Source organism: Panthera tigris, chromosome A3 (assembly GCF_018350195.1).
Source record: "Panthera tigris isolate Pti1 chromosome A3, P.tigris_Pti1_mat1.1, whole genome shotgun sequence".
NCBI lineage: Eukaryota > Metazoa > Chordata > Mammalia > Carnivora > Felidae > Panthera > Panthera tigris.
Genome location: NC_056662.1, coordinates 138,428,735 through 138,447,060, shown reverse-complemented (window position 1 = coordinate 138,447,060; position 18,326 = coordinate 138,428,735). Strand labels below are relative to the sequence as shown.

At 56.4% G+C, this 18,326-nt stretch overlaps 1 protein-coding gene across 1 annotated transcript in view; it reads right to left on the bottom strand.

Annotated features, from left to right (window-relative positions):
• The window catches only part of PXDN (peroxidasin), a 56,364-nt gene extending 38,263 nt beyond the window's left edge, over window positions 1–18,101 (bottom strand). Inside the window, exons 1-4 of the mRNA XM_042982605.1 lie at window positions 17,930–18,101; window positions 17,623–17,851; window positions 4,529–4,600; window positions 3,680–3,751 (exon numbers count right to left, since the gene is read on the bottom strand). Of these exons, the coding sequence (XP_042838539.1) occupies window positions 3,680–3,751; window positions 4,529–4,600; window positions 17,623–17,851; window positions 17,930–18,101 (545 nt within the window). The remainder of the gene's footprint in view (window positions 1–3,679; window positions 3,752–4,528; window positions 4,601–17,622; window positions 17,852–17,929) is intronic.
• Window positions 18,102–18,326: the final 225 nt, after the last annotated feature.

Sequence of the window (18,326 nt, the reverse complement as noted above, 5' to 3'; positions counted from 1 at the left end):
ATTTACACGGCAGCGTGGTTACCCTCCTGGAGGGCCCCCTGCCCGTCCCCAGAGGAAAGTGTCCACACACGGGACGCCGTTGACCACTGCTCTGTCTTCAGACCAGTCCCTGGTTCTGGGAGCATGGCTTGCGACTCGTTCCCAGTACACTCGCTTCAAAGCTCGAAGGGAATAAAACCATTTCCCCACAAACACGTAGTATGCGTTGATCATAAGACGCTGTAACTGCGGCATTTTGAGAAACCCGGAAACGATTTGGGGAGCGGACAGTTCGCACCCTGCATGTGCCCTGCAGACCTCCCCCACCAGGGTCCCCTGCTGGCATGTCAGAAGAGTCACAGAATTGGCTCACTGCCTGTTTTGAGATGGTCTGCAAGCTAAGAATGGGTTTTACATTTTTAACTGATTGAAAATTTCAGAAGAACATTAACACCTCACGACACAGGAAAAGTATATAAAGTGTGAATTTCAGAGTCCGTAAGGACACGGGACACACCCCGGTTTTGTTAGCCTACGGCTGGTGGGGGGCCACACGGCAGAGGCGGAGAGCCACCACAGACGCGGGATGGCCCTTCGCAGAGTCCGCCACATCCTGAACGGACCTGCCAGGGGTGAGGACCGTCCCCAAAGGGCCCCGGTTCTGAGGACATGACTGGCCCCCGGTACCGTCCTCATGAGCCCTGAAGCGCCATGGCGAATACGAGGTGATCTCAGCATCAGACGAAGAGGCTGGCGCCCTGGGTGCCTCTGCCTGTTGTGGACGCCCAGCGACCGGTCAGCACACACAGGCGCCAGCCTGGGACCGCGGTAAGGCCCTCCCTGCACATTGGTTACCTGGGGGCTAGGCTTTCGCCCTTTCGTCCCCCCAAGAACATGTTTGTCCTAACGCCTGTGACACTGTGTACTTCATCTGCAAAGGACCGTGCGTCTTACTGCACTGGGTTTCGTGGTTTTTGGTGCAGGGCTACCTCGAACCATCCAGCTAAGCGGCTCCCACTTCTCCGTCTGGGCAAATGTGCCGAGGCGACCCCAGAGACCAGGCAGAGCTCGCCCACCCGTGCAGAGCCCAGCGCCTGCCACAGAGGCCTGGCCAGCGGCCACTCTGTCAACCTCCACTCACTAGCTGTGTGGTCGTGAACGAGCTGGTAACCTTCCTCCGCCTCAGTTTCTTCCGATGTAAATGGACACCACAGCACTTCAGGATCACTGGGAGTGAACAGATACACGGGAAGCCGACAGAAGACGGCCTCACCCGCGGCCACTACGGTCCTGGCAGGCGCTACTCCCCCTTCTACTTCCGGACGGGGGTTTCTGGGCTCATTTCTTCAAAAGAAGGCGAAAACAAGCCCCCGGTGCTGGGTCACTTTGCAAGGACTGAACCGAACTACTGTGGACGAGTGTGCGTCTGTGAGGACACGTGGGCTCCACGGGAGTAAGTGGGTGCTGGTCGCCTCCAGTAACGGGCCGCGTACAGATGAGCCCACACAGAGTCAGAGTCGCCTGGAGCAGGAGTTCTTGCCCAGCTTCATCCGGAAATACCAGTGAGGGGAGGTTTAGGCCTTACACAGGCAACTAATACTCAACGTCTGAAACCACTGCCTACGTGTAAAGGCGGAAATAACCAGTTAACTTCAGAACAGCTCCCCAGTACTGAAATTGCACAGCGTCCTCAGCGGTGCCTGTGGGAGCGCACTCTCCTGCCCAGGAGGGGATCAGATGGGCAGGTGGGGTCCCTCCTCACCAGGGACCCTGCCCCAAGCCCTCTCCAGTGACTGGGGCGCCTTCCGCCAGGCCAGCCACAGAGGGGGGCGAGGCTGGAGAGCAGGTGCCTTGATGGGGAGTGAGCCAGCAGACGGGGCTCCTGAAGTGTTACTTTAAAATATCCTTGTAAGTGAGAACCAAAGTGTCCCCCAAACTGTAACACTAAATACGTCTGCAGAGTGAATGATAACTTGCTCCTAATTAATTCAATCCCAAAGCACAATATTACAAAATAAAAAATAAAAGTAACACATACACACACACACACTACGGATGCTGGCCATCAGCTAACTGAACCTACTTTTGTCAGAAACCGAAACCTTCCTTCTGGAACTTGCATAGCACTTAAAATAAATAAATACATAACAGAAGGCCTTTCCCTCATTTTTAAAATGAGCGACAAGGCTTAATAATTTTCATACATTATTCTAGTCTATTCTGTCCTGTCCTGTTCTAAAAAGCAACACACTATGCCAACTGTGATGGAAAATATTTATACCTAACACTTTCGTTTACCTTCACTGAGGAATATGTATTTCTGTAAGCAGAGTTAATGTGATCGCTGCAGTGACGTTATCCAAAATCAAACAGGCTTCCAAATACACATCAACACCAATAATGTGACTTTGTTTTAAAAAAATCAACATAACTTCTAGATGTTTAGGTTCAGTTATGATATAAATTTCCAAAAAAAGTCAGTGATACAAATCCCTCATTAAAATAGTTCTACCTTGGGGCTCCTGGGGGGCTCAGTTGGTTAAACGTCTGACTTTGGCTCAGGTCATAATATGGCAGACAGGGAGTTTGAGCCCCGCGTCGGGCTCTGTGCTGACAGCTCAGAGCCTGGAGCCTGCTTTGGATTCTGTGTCTCCCTCGCTCTCTGCCCCTCCCCCACTCACTCTCTGTCTCTCAAAAGTGAATAAACATTGAAAAAAAGAAAAAAAAAACAAAGACAGAAAGAGGGACGCCTGGGTGGCTCAGTCAGTTGAGCGTCCGACTTCAGCTCAGGTCACGATCTCGAGGTCCGTGGGTCCAAGCCCTGCGTCGGGCTCTGTGCTGACAGCTCGGAGCCTGGAGCCTGCTTCGGATTCTGTGTCCCCCTCTCTCTCTCTGCTCCTCCCTCCCTTGCACTCTGTCTCTGTCTCTCAAAAATGAATAAACGTTAAAAAACATTTTTTTAATGCTTCTATCTGGAAATGCCATCTAAGTCTTAAAAGTAAGAATAACACGTACACGACACGTACTTTTCTCTACAACCAGGAATTCGACTGGAATGTGTCTTTAATGCCTTCCGGTCTTAAATTGAGTGCCTGCAACGTAGCAGGCCTGCACCTGACAGTGAGGCCACTTTCTAACCTGCAAAACTGGCTTCAACAGGCAAATGTTTTAAATTCTAATAAATAAGTTACCGAAAGTCAACTCTGAAAAGTAAACTACAATTTTACTGCAGAAAACTAAGAGGTGCAATCACTTGAAGGAAGCTGGGGAAAATTAGCCAAAAGTAGTGACATTCCAGTGGGATTTGTCATCTGCTTCCCACACTTGCCCACAGCTGGACAGGCAGCTTGAGACTGCCCTCCAAGCTTCTCTCTCACAGACCACCTGTCAGCCATTCACGCTGGCGAGGGACCATGAGTCACAGACAAGCAGAGTTACTGTTCCCACGGACTCTGCAGGGCTGTGACTCTTAACCTCACTCGCGGACTTTACTCACCGAGCCTCATGCAACACAGCACTTCATACTGACAAGAACTCATTTTAAAAATCCCACCCGAAAATTCACTACCTTCTGAAAATACAGCCTAAGAGATGGGTGTATCTGCAATAATTCGCAAGCAGCATAACATTTCGCTCAAGATTAGTCTGTATACCGACAACGTAAGCTTTCCGAAGGGTAAAGAATGGATGGTGAACTTACAGATATTTTAAATTCTCCAAGTCTTCAAATGATCCGCTGGGTATGCTCTTGATTTGATTGTTGTTGAGAAGCCTATGAAACCAAAGTTCAGGAAGAAGTAAAACACCACCACTGCACTGCGCTGTGGGAAACGTTCCTTCCGCTCGCAAAGGGTCATAGCAGGACTCCACTGCGGAGCTCAGCGCCTACACTGGCTTGACTGCTTGTGTCCATGACAAACAGCATTTCAGTTTTGCCCTCTGATCACGAGTTTCCTCAGTGCATGGGCGTCCCTGTCACGGCACGCCATTCCCGCCCCCCGGGCACGCAGACCAAGTTCCCCTCTGATGGAAAGGGTATCTGTCTGTCCTACTGACTGTCACATTGTCCACCTCAGCCGACTGGAAGGCCAGTGTGGACGTGCAGGGTGGTCCCACCAGAGGGAGGGGTTGGCCGCCCCCCCAGGCTCCCATCCTGGGCCCAGCTAGCTCGGGAGAAGCACCTTCCCCTCCACCTTGTGAGGGGGGCATGTGAATAGGGCAGGTGAAGGGGTCTGGCCCAGCCAGGGGCTGAGTCATTCATAGGAAGAGAAGGTGCCCGTGGCCGAGGGCTGGGTCACACCCATTTATGAGGGACCCACACAGGTCACGGATGTCAGACAAGACAGCATGGGCGCCGAGCACGGACCCACAGGCCTGGCGTCTCAATGCACATGTTCTCCTCGAGGGCCCCGTGTCCACTCTCCCGATCCACACCCCCCACCACGGATCATCAGGGCTGACCGCTGTGGTTGAGCTCCACCCGCAGGTGAAAGCTGAGATGATTTCTACACTTTTTCCCATGGGGTCCCAACAGAGCGTTTGGACTTACAACGTATTCAAGTTTCTCAGCCTCCTGAATGCCCCGGGCTGGATCTCCCGGATTCTGTTAAAGCGCAGATCCCTGAAAACAAACAAGAGATGTGTTTAGACACAGAAGTGCACAGTCACCGCTAGTGATGAGCCATCATCTCACCCAGACTCAACACCGCGACGAGGCACCTCAGGAATTAAACCTTGCAGCCCAGCTCCTTCCTTGGGCCAAGTGCCTCCTCTCTGAGGCTCAACGAATCAGTGAGTATTTATCTGAACGAGAGTGGCGCTTTCCCAGGACACAAGTTGGTTTAAACAACGATCCTGGAGAGACAAACACTTTTCTAACTAACCAGACGCCCACCTCCTGCCACCCGCTGGAAAACCTAACGTCACCAGGTCCTCCCAAACCAGAGCGGGACTGCCCTGCACGGACTCAACAGGAGTCGCTGGCCATGGGAGGGTCCAGAGCTGCAGCACCGCCTTCCGACAATTTCCGGAGCTGGAGTGCGGTGGTTTATCCGCCAAGCGCCTTCAGTGTTCTCTCGGTGAGAAGCAGAGAGTGAAACTGAGAAGCTCATCGTGAGCTGGGAGATCCATCCACCCTGCGCGTGGATCCGAACTCAGTACTCCCCCTGCATCCTCTCAGCAGACAATGGATCCGAACTCAGTACTCCCCTATGTCTTCTCAACAGTCAGTGGATCTGAACTCAGTACTCCCCCTACGTCTTCTCAGCAGTCAGACAGTGGATCCGAACTCAGTAAGCCCCCTACGTCTTCTCAGCACTCAGACAGTGGATCCGAACTCAGTACTCCCCCTACGTCTTCTCAGCTCTCAGATAGTGGATCCGAACTCAGTACTCCCCCTGCATCCTCTCAGCAGACAATGGATCCGAACTCAGTACTCCCCTACGTCTTCTCAACAGTCAGTGGATCTGAACTCAGTACTCCCCCTACGTCTTCTCAGCAGTCAGACAGTGGATCCGAACTCAGTAAGCCCCCTACGTCTTCTCGGCTCTCAGATAGTGGATCCGAACTCAGTACTCCCCCTGCATCCTCTCAGCAGACAATGGATCCGAACTCAGTACTCCCCTACGTCTTCTCAACAGTCAGTGGATCTGAACTCAGTACTCCCCCTACGTCTTCTCAGCAGTCAGACAGTGGATCCGAACTCAGTAAGCCCCCTACGTCTTCTCGGCTCTCAGATAGTGGATCCGAACTCAGTACTCCCCCTGCATCCTCTCAGCAGACAATGGATCCGAACTCAGTACTCCCCTACATCTTCTCAACAGTCAGTGGATCTGAACTCAGTACTCCCCCTACGTCTTCTCAGCAGTCAGACAGTGGATCCGAACTCAGTAAGCCCCCTACGTCTTCTCGGCTCTCAGATAGTGGATCCGAACTCAGTACTCCCCCTGCATCCTCTCAGCAGACAATGGATCCGAACTCAGTACTCCCCTACGTCTTCTCAACAGTCAGTGGATCTGAACTCAGTACTCCCCCTACGTCTTCTCAGCAGTCAGACAGTGGATCCGAACTCAGTAAGCCCCCTACGTCTTCTCGGCTCTCAGATAGTGGATCCGAACTCAGTACTCCCCCTGCATCCTCTCAGCAGACAATGGATCCGAACTCAGTACTCCCCTACGTCTTCTCAACAGTCAGTGGATCTGAACTCAGTACTCCCCCTACGTCTTCTCGGCTCTCAGATAGTGGATCCGAACTCAGTACTCCCCCTGCATCCTCTCAGCAGACAATGGATCCGAACTCAGTACTCCCCCTACGTCTTCTCAACACTCAGATGTGTGTTGGGAGAGCAGTTACTGACTTTTCAGGGACAGAGGGATGACCTGGACAGCCCAGGTGAGACCAGAGGGCAGGACCGTGGCGCCCAGGGCTGGAGCTGTCTGTTGCCGGTGGCCCAGTGGGGGAGGCGCCGGGCAGCTGGTGGCGTGTGTGCTCCGTGGACACGGGGAGGCGCTCGGCCCGGGGCCATGAGCTCGGGGGCAAAAGGCAAGCGGCCGGGTCCATTTTTACCTGCTCCCAGCCCCAATTAAAACCTATAAATTTAACGTGAACGAAAGGCACTGAGAAGCAAATGCAACACGACTTTCCTCCTCGAAGAATCAGAAAAATCAAGATTCCTTGGGCACAGGCCCAACCCCTTGTGACTCGGTGCTGCTGGATTATCACGGGATGAGTTGGGGCCCTGCCATTAGTACCTTGAGGTCTGACTCCAGGGCCGCGGAACCGACCTTATTGGGAAACAGGGTCTTTACAGAGGCGACGAGGGTGGCCCCACTCCAGTATGACTCACGTCCTCAAAGAGGGAAATCTGGACAACGGGGACAGAGCCGTGTGAAGACGGCCATCATCCTGCCACATGTCAACCATCACCCAGGTCCACCGCGAGCCGGCAGCTGGGACACAGAGCGGACCGCCCTGGAAGGAGCGTGACCCTTGGTCGTGGAAAGGCGCCTCCAGCTGGGAGGGTGTGGATTCCCGTCTGAGCTCCGTCCGTCTGTGCAGGCCGCCCCAGGAAACAGACACGGGGCTCCTGGGCAGCATGTGGTCCAACTCCGGAACGATGCTCCTCTCATGACGTGTACGGAGTTCTCACGTTCACGGACTTTTCAGGAATCGGATATTTGGAGCCAATTTAATAGTTGTAATGACTTACGGAATGGGTTCTGGTTTATGCTGCGATAAAAAACTTCTCAGGAAGCATGTAAGTGGCTAAAATGAAATCTGAGCACTTTGGAGTGAACAGTGGGGCACCTGCTTCCTCGCTCTGGGCGGGTTCTCGAGAAGGGGAGGCCCCGGGTGCCGGTCGCCACGGCCCTGACCGCCAGCCTGACCACCACCCCGTGTGCTCTCCGGATCCCGGTGTCCGCCCGCGTGCTCTCCGGGGAACGCGGCTGGCCCGAGCTGACCTGTTGCTTTGAAATACGGCAAGAATTCATCTACATCCACATTCAGAACACTGCACGTGGTTCTGGCACAAGGACACTGAGGCCAGGCCCTGCGGGGAGGGAACGGGGGCCGGGGGGCGTCTCTGGGGCCGACTTCCCTGACTCCCCTCCACATCCCGGTGAAATGTGGGGCCGCGGTTAATGAGGACACCTGGCTGGTTACTGTTCAGTGTAAACACAGGTGATCTGGAAGATCCCTCCTCGCACAGAGCAAAGGCAGGGTTTCACAGGGTTCGGACAGATGACCCTGGACCAACACGGAGAACAGGTCCCCCCGGAATGGGGACTGCCGTGGGCAAACACTCCGGCGAACCGGTGGGGACGGCCGCAGACCACGAAGCCGGCCCTCAGGTTGGCAGAAGGACAGGGGCCAGAGCCATGCAGCTTTTGAGGCGGGCTCCCCTACGACGGCAGAGCAGGGCGGACAGTCACGAAAATGCCCAGGCACTGGGGGCAAACCGCTCAGGGACCCAGAACTGGACACCCTCACGACACGGTGACGCCCGCCCGCTCAGGTTGGGGGGAGGGAGCCCCACATGACACCCGCCGGCAGGTGTGAGGCCGGTACCAGGAGCCTTGGCCGGATGGACGGACAGAGGGGCCCCCACACAGCGGCCGCCGCGCACCCGGCTCTGAGTGCCCGAGCATGGCCGGTCCTAACAGAGGCCTAGGTCCGGGGAAGACCCGAACCAGATCTAGAGGACTCCGGGGGAAGTGGAGATCAGTGCACACCGATTACGTGTTGAAACATGAACATGTTTGTTATAGTTAATAAACTCAGTAAAATTACCCGGTTTCTAATTTTTTTTTTAACTTTTTTCAACATTTCTTTATTTTTGAGACAGAGCATGAGCAGGGGAGGGGCAGAGAGGGAGACACAGAATCTGAAGCAGGCTCCAGGCTCCGAGTTGTCAGCACAGAGCCCAACGCGGGGCTTGAACTCACGGACTGTGAGGCCATGGCCTGAGCCAAAGTCGGACGCTCAACCGACTGAGCCCCCCAGGTGCCCGTTTCTCTGTAATTTTTAAGGAAACTGCTAGAACATTTAAGCTTACACATGTGACCACATCTTATTGCACAGCCTATTTTCCGGCAGTCAGGCCAGCCACCCGTGCTCCCAGCAGACAGCTGGAGAAAAACCACATGCCCGTGCAGCCAGGGAGAGGGCACAGAGAGGCCCCCCCAACAGGAGCAGAGGCGTAAAAACAATAAAAGGAACTAAACTGAGATTCTGGAACTGGAAGTCGTAACTGCTAAAATGGGAAGTCCTTGCACAGACTTAATGACATCCTGAATACGGCAGAAAACGGGGCGAGCTTGCGGGCAGGACACCAGAAAGTGCACAGTGTGACGGAGAGAGGACCGTGTCTGTACCCTCGCACATGACGCACAGAGACTCTCGGTCAGCCTCCGAGCGGCACGGCAGGAGGAGCGACGGTCAGAGGCCGTGCAGCCCCAGCCCGGAGAGACAGGTGCAGGGAACCAAGATGCCATGGGCTGCAAATACAAACCCCAAATCCAAAGTCATAACTGCAAATCAGAGGCTGTGTTTCACCTGAATCGATTCCCGCTCTGTAGGAAGTCTCAGGAGGGACTTATTAATTAGGAACGGTGAGGATTCTCTTAAGCAATGTTCTCGGGGGGGGGGGGGGGTCCCCTGATCAGCAGCATCTCCTGGGAACTTGCCGGAACAGCAAATTCTGGGCCCCACCCCAAATCTACAGAATCAGAAAGTCTGGGGTGGAGCCTGGTAATTCTGAGTTTTTATAATCCCCCCAGGAGACGCACGGTGAAGTTTGAGAACACTGCTCTTTGGTAATGTTGGGGAGGCAGCTGTGTGTGCATGTGTGAGTGTGTGCACGTTTGCGAGTGTGTGCGGACACACAAGCGGCATCTGTACATGCACGCGTCTGTGCACACACATGTGCACACACACGCATACGTACACACATGCACACACGTACACATGCACACATATACATGCACCCCGTGCATGTGCACATGCGTGTATCCACATGCACACACGTGTGCACGCACACATGCACAGTGGGTCTCTGCTCGTCCCCTCTGCTCGTCCTCCACGTCTGATCCTTTAACCCATTTGTGGTTGCTGACATAAAACTTATGTTAAATGTAAGCCAATTAAAAAGTAGTTAGAGCCAAGTGTATACTAAATGCCCCCCCATTTTTTAACTCGAAATAATGTCTACACATGCCCAAGGAGACAAAATGTCTAACCCCACAGAATAGGACCATGGAAGGTCACTCCTGCCCTACACTGCACACTTAGCTATAGCTCAGTTATTTTACAAGTAGAATTTCTATTTTTACAATCATTGTTAAGTACTTCCACAAATAATCCTAACAGGAAGCAAAAGTCCTAAACCTTAAAAATTAAACGCCACTCGGCACACGATCACAGGACGGCAGGAGACCATGTCTGTGGAAAGTGCTCCCGAGACCATAAAGCCCTTTGTAGACGTCCACGGAGACCATCACTCATGGTTCTGACAGATTTCCCAGACTCATCCGCTGAACGCACTAAGTACTCATTAGGCGCCAGTCTCTGAATTAAGCAGTCCCCACGGTAGAGAGTCTCAGGGTGATGCAAGGGAGCCTCTCACGGGCTCCTAGAAACTAGGAGTTCGGGGCAAGATCATGGACAGCACCACGGTCCACGTCCACCGTGTCTGCCACGGACAAGTTAGGGCCTGGGAATGGTGAGTGGTTTTAGGAAGGAGGAGAATTCACGACAGGTTAGAAAAAATCCCTGCATTTGGCAAACAAAGATTCAGAGGCAGGAAGGTCTGGCAAGGTGCCCCAAGTCGCTCAGTCGCAAGCAGCAGGGCTAGAGGTGAACTCCGAATCCGCTCAGGGTTCCGATCTGTGCCGCCAACGCTCCCGCCCCCCTCTGAGAAGGTGGAGGGGTTCACAGGATGCCCCCGCCCCATGGCACCCGCGTTCAGGAGCTCCTCAAAAGTAATGCAAAGTACTGCCCCCTCCGGCCTCCTCGGGGAAGTGCAGGGCCGCAGAAGCCCCCTCGGTGGCAGAAGGGCCTGGAATAGCCCTGGAAATCAGTGCAATTTTGTAAGCCAGACCCTCAAAACCAGAAGTCCATTTACACTTTATAGGAAAAAGGCTAACCAAGTCTAAGCTCACAAGTGCCAAGGGCTAGGTGATTTGTTTTAATGTTTCCATTACTGCAAACTACTGATGAAGCAAAGCCCAGCAGAAAAAAACAGAAATCAGAAACTGAGCACCTAGAGGGCACGGCACACGGAGCCTACCCCAGAGCCTACACCCAGCCCACCCCAACCCGCTCAGATGCTCCGTGAACCTACAGTTGAGCAAAACCACCTCACACACAGCACAGAACAGAGTGCTGAACAGCTCCTGTGATCTACTGAGCACCGTCCTGCAAGTGACACACAGGTGGCTGTGTGGGGGCAGGGTTATCCGCTGCGGACCCCTGTCCCGCATCAGAGGGGATCCTACCCAGTACCGCCAGCCTGGGGAAAGGCCAAAATCCAAATCCCAAGTACAGTTTGTCCTGAGTGCGTACAGCTTTGGCACGATCATGAGTCGGAAAACTGTGTCGAGCCATCGTGAGTCTAGCTGCACCCCAATTCTACTCAGAACTCTAAGTGCTGGACTCTCTCCCTGAGATGGGCAGTGTGGCCCCGGGAAGCCGGCCCCTCTGCTGCAAGGAGCCGTGGGACCCACCCACTGCTGCCTCCTGCGTCCCCAGGGAGGGGAGGGGCCGGCATCTGGATTGAGTGGGCCGTGACCCCGACCAACCCGACACAGCTATTGTTTTCGGAATCTAGCACTGCTTTTCTTTTCTTTTAAGTTTATTTATTTAGAGAACGGGAAGACATACAGAGAGAGAGAGCGAGAGCGGGAGAGAGAGAGCAGGCTCCGTGTGTCGGCATACAGCCAGATGCAGGGTTCCATCCCATGAACCACAAGATCATGACCTAGGCCGAGATCAAGAGTCAGGAGCTTAACGGACTGGGCCACCCAGGCGCCCCAGAAATCTAACATCTTACTTTAAAGATATCAGAGCACCTCACAGCCTGCTCTGTCTTCCCAAGACTGCTTTAAAAAAGAACGTCTGTAAATGACCTGGTGATAAGACACTTACTTACGGCCCCGCCTTGGTGCGAACGTCCCTGCCTGCGGGCACACGGAATCGTGGGTCTCCCACGCACTCCCCAAGGCACCGTGGACTTCACTTGTCCTCAAGAAAAGCACGTTTTCTTCCCCCACAAATCGCGGTTCCTCTCCAATTCCTGCAGTCTGACTGACACTCCACCCCCTGGACAGGTGAGCCAGAAGCTGACCGCCACATCTCCTTCACTTCCTGCCTCCGATGCACCACCAGGCCGTCTGTCCTTCCTGACGCCTCCGGCCCACGTGCCTGCCCCCATCCCTGCTGCAGAACCCCGGGCACACAGCGCGCCCTCTCCTGCGTGGGCATCCCACTAGCTCAGGAAAGCGGACCTGGCCTCCGGGACCAGACAGCACCCGCAGGAGCGCACGCCCCGTTAGTGGTTCCTGCAGCACCGTGAGGACAGGCGTTCTGAGCGTGCAGACGCGCACACAGAGTTGAGAACTTGCCCCGGGCTTTGTGCCGGCAAAGCAAAGACCACCTGCCCAGGGATGTTCGCGCTGCGTAACTACAAAGGGCAGCTCGGAAAGGCACCTTTACTAACGAGGTCCTGAACGACAAATGTGCTGAAACAGCTTTGAAATGCCCACCACGCAGGCACCACACAGCTCGGGGCCAATCAGGGCTGCAGATGAGGATCCACTGTGCCCTTCTGAGAGCACAAGCGTCCTCTGGGCCGTCCTCCTGGAGGACACCACCCTCCCCCAGCCCGCTCCAGCCTCCGGTCCCCGTTGGCCTCCACGAGCCGCACACTCCAGTCCCCAAGGCCGTCCCTCATGATGACAGCTCAGCGTGCCCGGGACGTGCCTGGCTGTCAGGGTCAGGAGCCTGACGCCCGCCCCATCAGGCCTACGGGGTCACGCCCACAGGCACCCCTCCACTGACTGTCCCTGTATTATTGTTGTCTTCTCCGGTGACCAGCTCTCTGGGGTTCCCACAGTGCTTGTGGGATGCATGGACGGCTGCTGTCCGAATCACAGCCGGTCCTTCCTGACACCAAGTTAGGAGGCACGGCCCAGAGCGTCCCATACTGCCCGGGCCCCACTTGGCCAGAATCTCCTCTCCAGGCCACCATGTTTCCCAATATGCTTCATTAGGGTCCCCAGGTCATTAGCGAGTGCACCCTGCTCTCTGACCGGGAGCGAGCTGGCCCTTGGCTAGTGTTTGCCCATCAGAACTGACCGCCTATAAATTCCCCTGGTGATGCCAACACTGGGGCGCTGAGGCCACACTGACAATCACCCTGCCGAGGGAGGCAGGCCTGAGAGGCCGCGAGCTAGGACGCTTGCACCATACACGGTGCACGGGGTCTACGGGACAGGGGCCGCACACGTGGAGCAGTGGGTCAGAGCTCCAGCAAGGCTGGGGAGTCGGGCTCGCCCTGGGAGGGCTTGGTCTGGGGGGGGGGGGGGGGGGGGGCGGGCACACTCCGTGGTTTGCTGACCGAGAGGGCAGATTCAGGGGGACGTCCGAGCTGGCCCCACGCATGCACGCGGTAAGCGCGCCTTTGCAAGGATCGTCCCGGATTCTTGCAAAGGTGTTTGTGAACCAGACTCCCACAGGCGGTTCTGCTGGGACGTGGGCTAACAGCTGATGTCCCTGCGCACCTGCTAAGGGCTGGTCACTTCCACCACAGCTGCCTGGCGTCATGGCCTAGCCTGTGACCTGCTGAGAGAGAGACCTGGGCACGGACTGTGCTCCCAACGTGACGCCGTGGTGCCTCGGGCCGGGCTCCAGGAGGCCAGGAGTGGAGCTCTGGCTTCTCCTGAAGTGGAGACTAGGGAGGTTTGGAGGCAGGATCACATGGACGTCTGAGAACGTCTGAGAACACCTTGGGCATGGTGTGGAGAGAGGGCTGAACGGCATTAGCCTGGAGACAGAACTGCCGAGGGCAACTGCATGTCCCGAACAGGAGGGGACGCCAGGGGACAGGAGGGCAAGCAGTTGGCACTGCTTCTGCAGCTGACTTTAAAAAAAAAAATTAACTCAATTCGGTATTTACAGAGTAGATTTGAAAAAACAGGAGTCATGGCTGGAAGTCACGGAACGTTTACACACAATGACAAATTCGTTTTTGTTTGTTCCCATCCTAATCTTCCTTTCTCACAGCATGAAAGTACACAAAACACAAGCCACGAACGTGCCTGAGGTCGCAGGGAAGAGGGGAGAAAGGCAGAGAAAGAGCCAGGCTCAGGAGCAGAGGCCGGAGGTCAGAGGCGGGCTTGGCTCTAAGCACCCCGAAGGCAAGCAAAGCCAAGGTCAGATCTGGCACAGCATTCCCGAGCCCCCAAAAGTTCCTTAGCCAACCGTCTGGGAGAAATGAGACTTTACTGATACGAGACGAAGGCAAAATTTCTCACACAGATCCTCTCACGTGTCAGGCTCCTAAGTGTAAGTGAACAGCATCCCAAAAGGAGGCTCAGGGACAGACTCCGTGTGTCTGTCCCCTCTCCCTCACTGGGAGCCACCGGCAGGATTCTGAAGCATGACTCACAGCCAGAAGTTACACAAACTTCATCCTGTTTATTTTGGCTCGTGCTTCCCGCCTCCAGAGGTCTCTCTGACCCTGGTGTGCGTTCAAGGATTTGCTAAGCCCGTGAGCACGCGCTGTCTGCATGTGTGATAGGCGCCTACTCCCTCCTTCAGCCAAGTTACTGAAGTTAAAAACGGGAAAATCGCGGGTCAGCAAAGAAACACCGGTGCCGGGAGAGGAAAAGCCAAGGAGCCTGGGTCCAAGGCCTGGCCACCCGGCCACGGGCACGGCCCCACGTGGGGACCCAGCATCTCTGCCCGAGGGACAGCTAGGACCGGCACCCGCACCCGACAGGCAGGACCGGCTGCGGCCAGCTGCCACGAGGGGTCCCGGACACGATGCCTCCACCTACACAGGGCTCGTGGACACAGGACAGGGCAGGCTGTGCTGACGCAGGCGCATCCTTCCGGAACGCCAGCGTGGCTGAACGCGTTTGCCCACGACAGCCTGGGACACAGCTCTCAGCCGTGTCAGTGTTGACAACCACGTCGCTTTCAAGACAGGAGCCATCACAGGAGACCTGTGAGCCGTGGCTGATGGGCTCTGCTCCTCCACGGCCTGCATGAGGTGCCCCACGGCCAGCCACGCCCAGAGGAGCGTGCTCACGGGCTCAGCCACCCTCGGGAGGGGCCAGCTCGCTGGCTCTGCCCTTCCCTCCCACCCTACCGTGGACTGACGGTTCCGTAAAACAGTAAAAGACGGTCTTGCACGTTGTTACTATGACATTGTGTTAACACTGCTGCTGACCTGTGACACGGCGGCCTGCGGGCTGGCACCCGTCACAGGCGGCACCCAGGGCACCATGTCCTCAGGTGACGCCCCAGGCCACTTCGCGGCCCAGGAGCCTGCAGGTACAACATGAAAGGACCGTGCCCGCACCCCTGCCAGGTGGGCAGTCCCAGAGAGATGGGGACGGGCAGACAGCGAGCTCCTTGCTCACATGACCTGGCTCACCTCTCCCACGAGCCCACAGGAGAAATGGGTGATTTGACAAGGAGTCAACGCCGGGCGGCTCTGTGGCCCCGAGGGCTCTGTTTCCCACGGAGCCGCCTGTGAGCTCGGCGGCCACACATCCAGGATCGCACATTCCCCAGAGAAGGCCGTTCAGACGGCGGAGGCACGTGGGCGCTGGGGTGCAATTTGTCAAACGTTCTGTTCTTTGCCGTCTCTGCCACCTGATATGGCACCAAGCAGCCAGGACCGCCTCTCCTGGCTCACAGGTGCAGGGTGGGCAGGGGCTCTACCCAGCAGGCGGGACAGAGGGACAGACAGCAGGCAGGACAGAGGGGCAGTCGGGACTCTACCCAGCAGGCGGGACAGAGAGGCAGACAGCAGGCAGGACAGAGGGGCAGCCACAGGAAGAACTCGCAAGGGCCCTGCCCGGGGTGGGCAGCCTCCAGACTGAGGAACCTTCCTTTTTGCAGGGCTGGGTCCCACTACGGGGAGGTAGAGAACCGGGGTCTCACAAGGCTGCATCCCCTTCCTTGGGGGCCTCGACGTGTCAGCGTCCCGCGGAGCCCAGTGTCGAGGAGGGGCGGCCGGGGCAGGGCCAGAAGGCTGCCCCAACCCCTCAGGACCTCCCGGAGGCAGGACGCCCACCCAGGCCAACTCTTGGGTGACCTTCCGGCCCATTCCTTAAAAGTCTGGTTGGCAAAAATACGTAATAACGTATATGATAACAGAGAGGAAAGCAAAATACGTTTTTCTCCAACGTACAATTCAAAACAAAAACTGAGTAGTTCAAAGCACAATACAGAAAACTTTAAATGAAAACCGACTTTCTGAAAATGAATCAGGGTATCGACCCATTCCAAAGACAAACATACATACTTTCCAAGCTGGTTTTAGGAGTCAGGAGGTTATTTCATTAGTAACATATACAGGCAGCGATGACGCTTAAATATTAGATTTCTCTGGGATTTAGTGACATTATTTCCTTAGCAGAGAAGATGGCCCTATGGCTTGGATTTGTACCATGAGATATTTAAATAATCATAACGTTGTAAGCCTCATTTGCCGAGTCTAAGTCTTTACAGGCAAACCGCAGGCAAGGCAGGGAGACACTGTCCAGGATCAGGTCAGAATGTTCCATGAACCCCACTAAACAGCACAACACGAGACCCGGAAGGAGGGACAGTGGGGGGAAGGAAGGGGTCCAGGGCCAGCCCCTCCTTCCCATCACAGGTCCTCAGGCACAAGCCAGGGCAGTGACCCCAGCTGCACCCAGAGCTGCTGCCCCCAGGAAAACAGGCAGATAGGTCGGAAGGAAGGAGTGTTGGCAGGAAAAATTTTCTCTTTTCCTTTCAGGTGCACAGAAACCTGCGGGAAGGGGCACAGGACAGAGCCATGTTCTGGGCACCGACGGCCCATGCTGCCGCTTCCAGTCTTCCGGTCATGTCCTCAGACTGAGACCCCGCGTTCGTGTTCGGCTCAGGAAGGCAGGCGTTGGCTCAGCCTGCCCAGGGGAAAGTGGACACCCTGTGCTGACCTGTGTGGGTGGCCAGTGAGAGCAAAGGATCCATCACCCTGAAACTGTCATCCATTCTCGACAAGCCCTGGGGATTCTGGACTGAGCTTTGCCAATAGCCCGCAGACAGCGTCCGCGACTTCCCGGCCCCAGCTGTCTGCAGCAAGGACGCCGAGAACCTTCGCACACATGCTTGACAGCCTCGTGCTGCCCCAGCTCCTTATGTACTGTGACCTACGCATCCCCTCTGCTGGCTCTCCAGTGAGCCCTGTGCCAGGACCCCCGGGAAGGCCCTGTAGGAACCCCCACCTGGGCCCACAGCCCCCCACGCAGAGCGGGGATACCCTGCCCGGGTCACCGCAGCACGTGGCCACAGACGGTACGGGGGCCCCGGGCATGCCTGCTAGAGATCCCCAGCTCCTGGCACAGGGTTCGGAACCCCGCAACTGTGGCGTCAGAAAACGCTCTCGTTCAGATTTTTCTCAACCACTTAAAAGTGTAAAACACTGAGCTCGCGGGCCAGGCAGAAGCAGGCAGGGGCTCCTTCCGGCCCTGGGCCCTGGGCCCAGGGTCCACACCCGGTGCGGCGAGGGGAGCCTGGCGCAGCCCCGGCACCCTTTGTTTCCGGCTCTGCCCTAGGTAACTCCTCCCCAGGCTTTGTGGCCGGACTGCTGTTTCGCAGGCCACACGCAGAGGCAGCCGATCCGGCAAAGCCTTCCCTCTGCCCTACAAATGAACGAAACAAATGTACGAGTTCACACACTGGTTCCTCTGGGAAAAATCCCAAACTTCTTCCACGGGTGTTTAAAAAATGAAATCAGTGTTTTCCCTACTTTCCAGACCAAAAAAAACCCCAGAATTGTGCACTACGGACTTCTCCCAAGACCGTTTTGTTCTGACCCAGAAAGCCCAGCACTGGGGGGTTAAACCGAGGACGGTTGCGTAACGACAGGGGCAGAGGACCCACACTCACCTCTTGAGCAAACCAGGAGGCGCGCCCCGGGCGGGCGGGAGGTCCGCCCCGCGTGGGCGGGCGGGAGGTCCGCCCCGCGTGGGCGGGCGGGAGGTCCGCCCCGCGTGGGCGGGCGGGAGGTCCGCCCCGCGTGGGCGGGCGGGAGGTCCGCCCCGCGTGGGCGGGCGGGAGGTCCGCCCCGCGTGGGCGGGCGGGAGGTCCGCCCCGCGTGGGCGGGCGGGAGGTCCGCCCCGCGTGGGCGGGCGGGAGGTCCGCCCCGCGTGGGCGGGCGGGAGGTCCGCCCCGCGTGGGCGGGCGGGAGGTCCGCGCTGTCCAACTAACCCAGGGTGTCCCTGCAAACACAGCGGGCGGACGTCGTTCTCGTTAGGGGCCGCCAAGGAAACCGCAACTGAACGGGGCATGTTCCCAGCAGGATGATGCCAACTCGATCTCGGGCCCTGGGAAGTGGGAGCCACGCGGCTTCTACTGAAAACTCGCATGCGTGGCCTTCCTGCTGTGAAAACAGGACGCGGTGGTGCGGATAAGCGAGGCTTCTCCAAGGGGAAGAGCGCCTGAATACATGGCAGGGCGTCCTCTGGGACGTCACAAACCCCGGGGAAAACAGGAGCAGACGACACACCCGACAGGGCGCTGGGACACCTCTGACCTGGGTGTCCCCACAGCAGCCTTCGGTGGTGCTCACAGGGCCTACCCCCTGCCTCTCG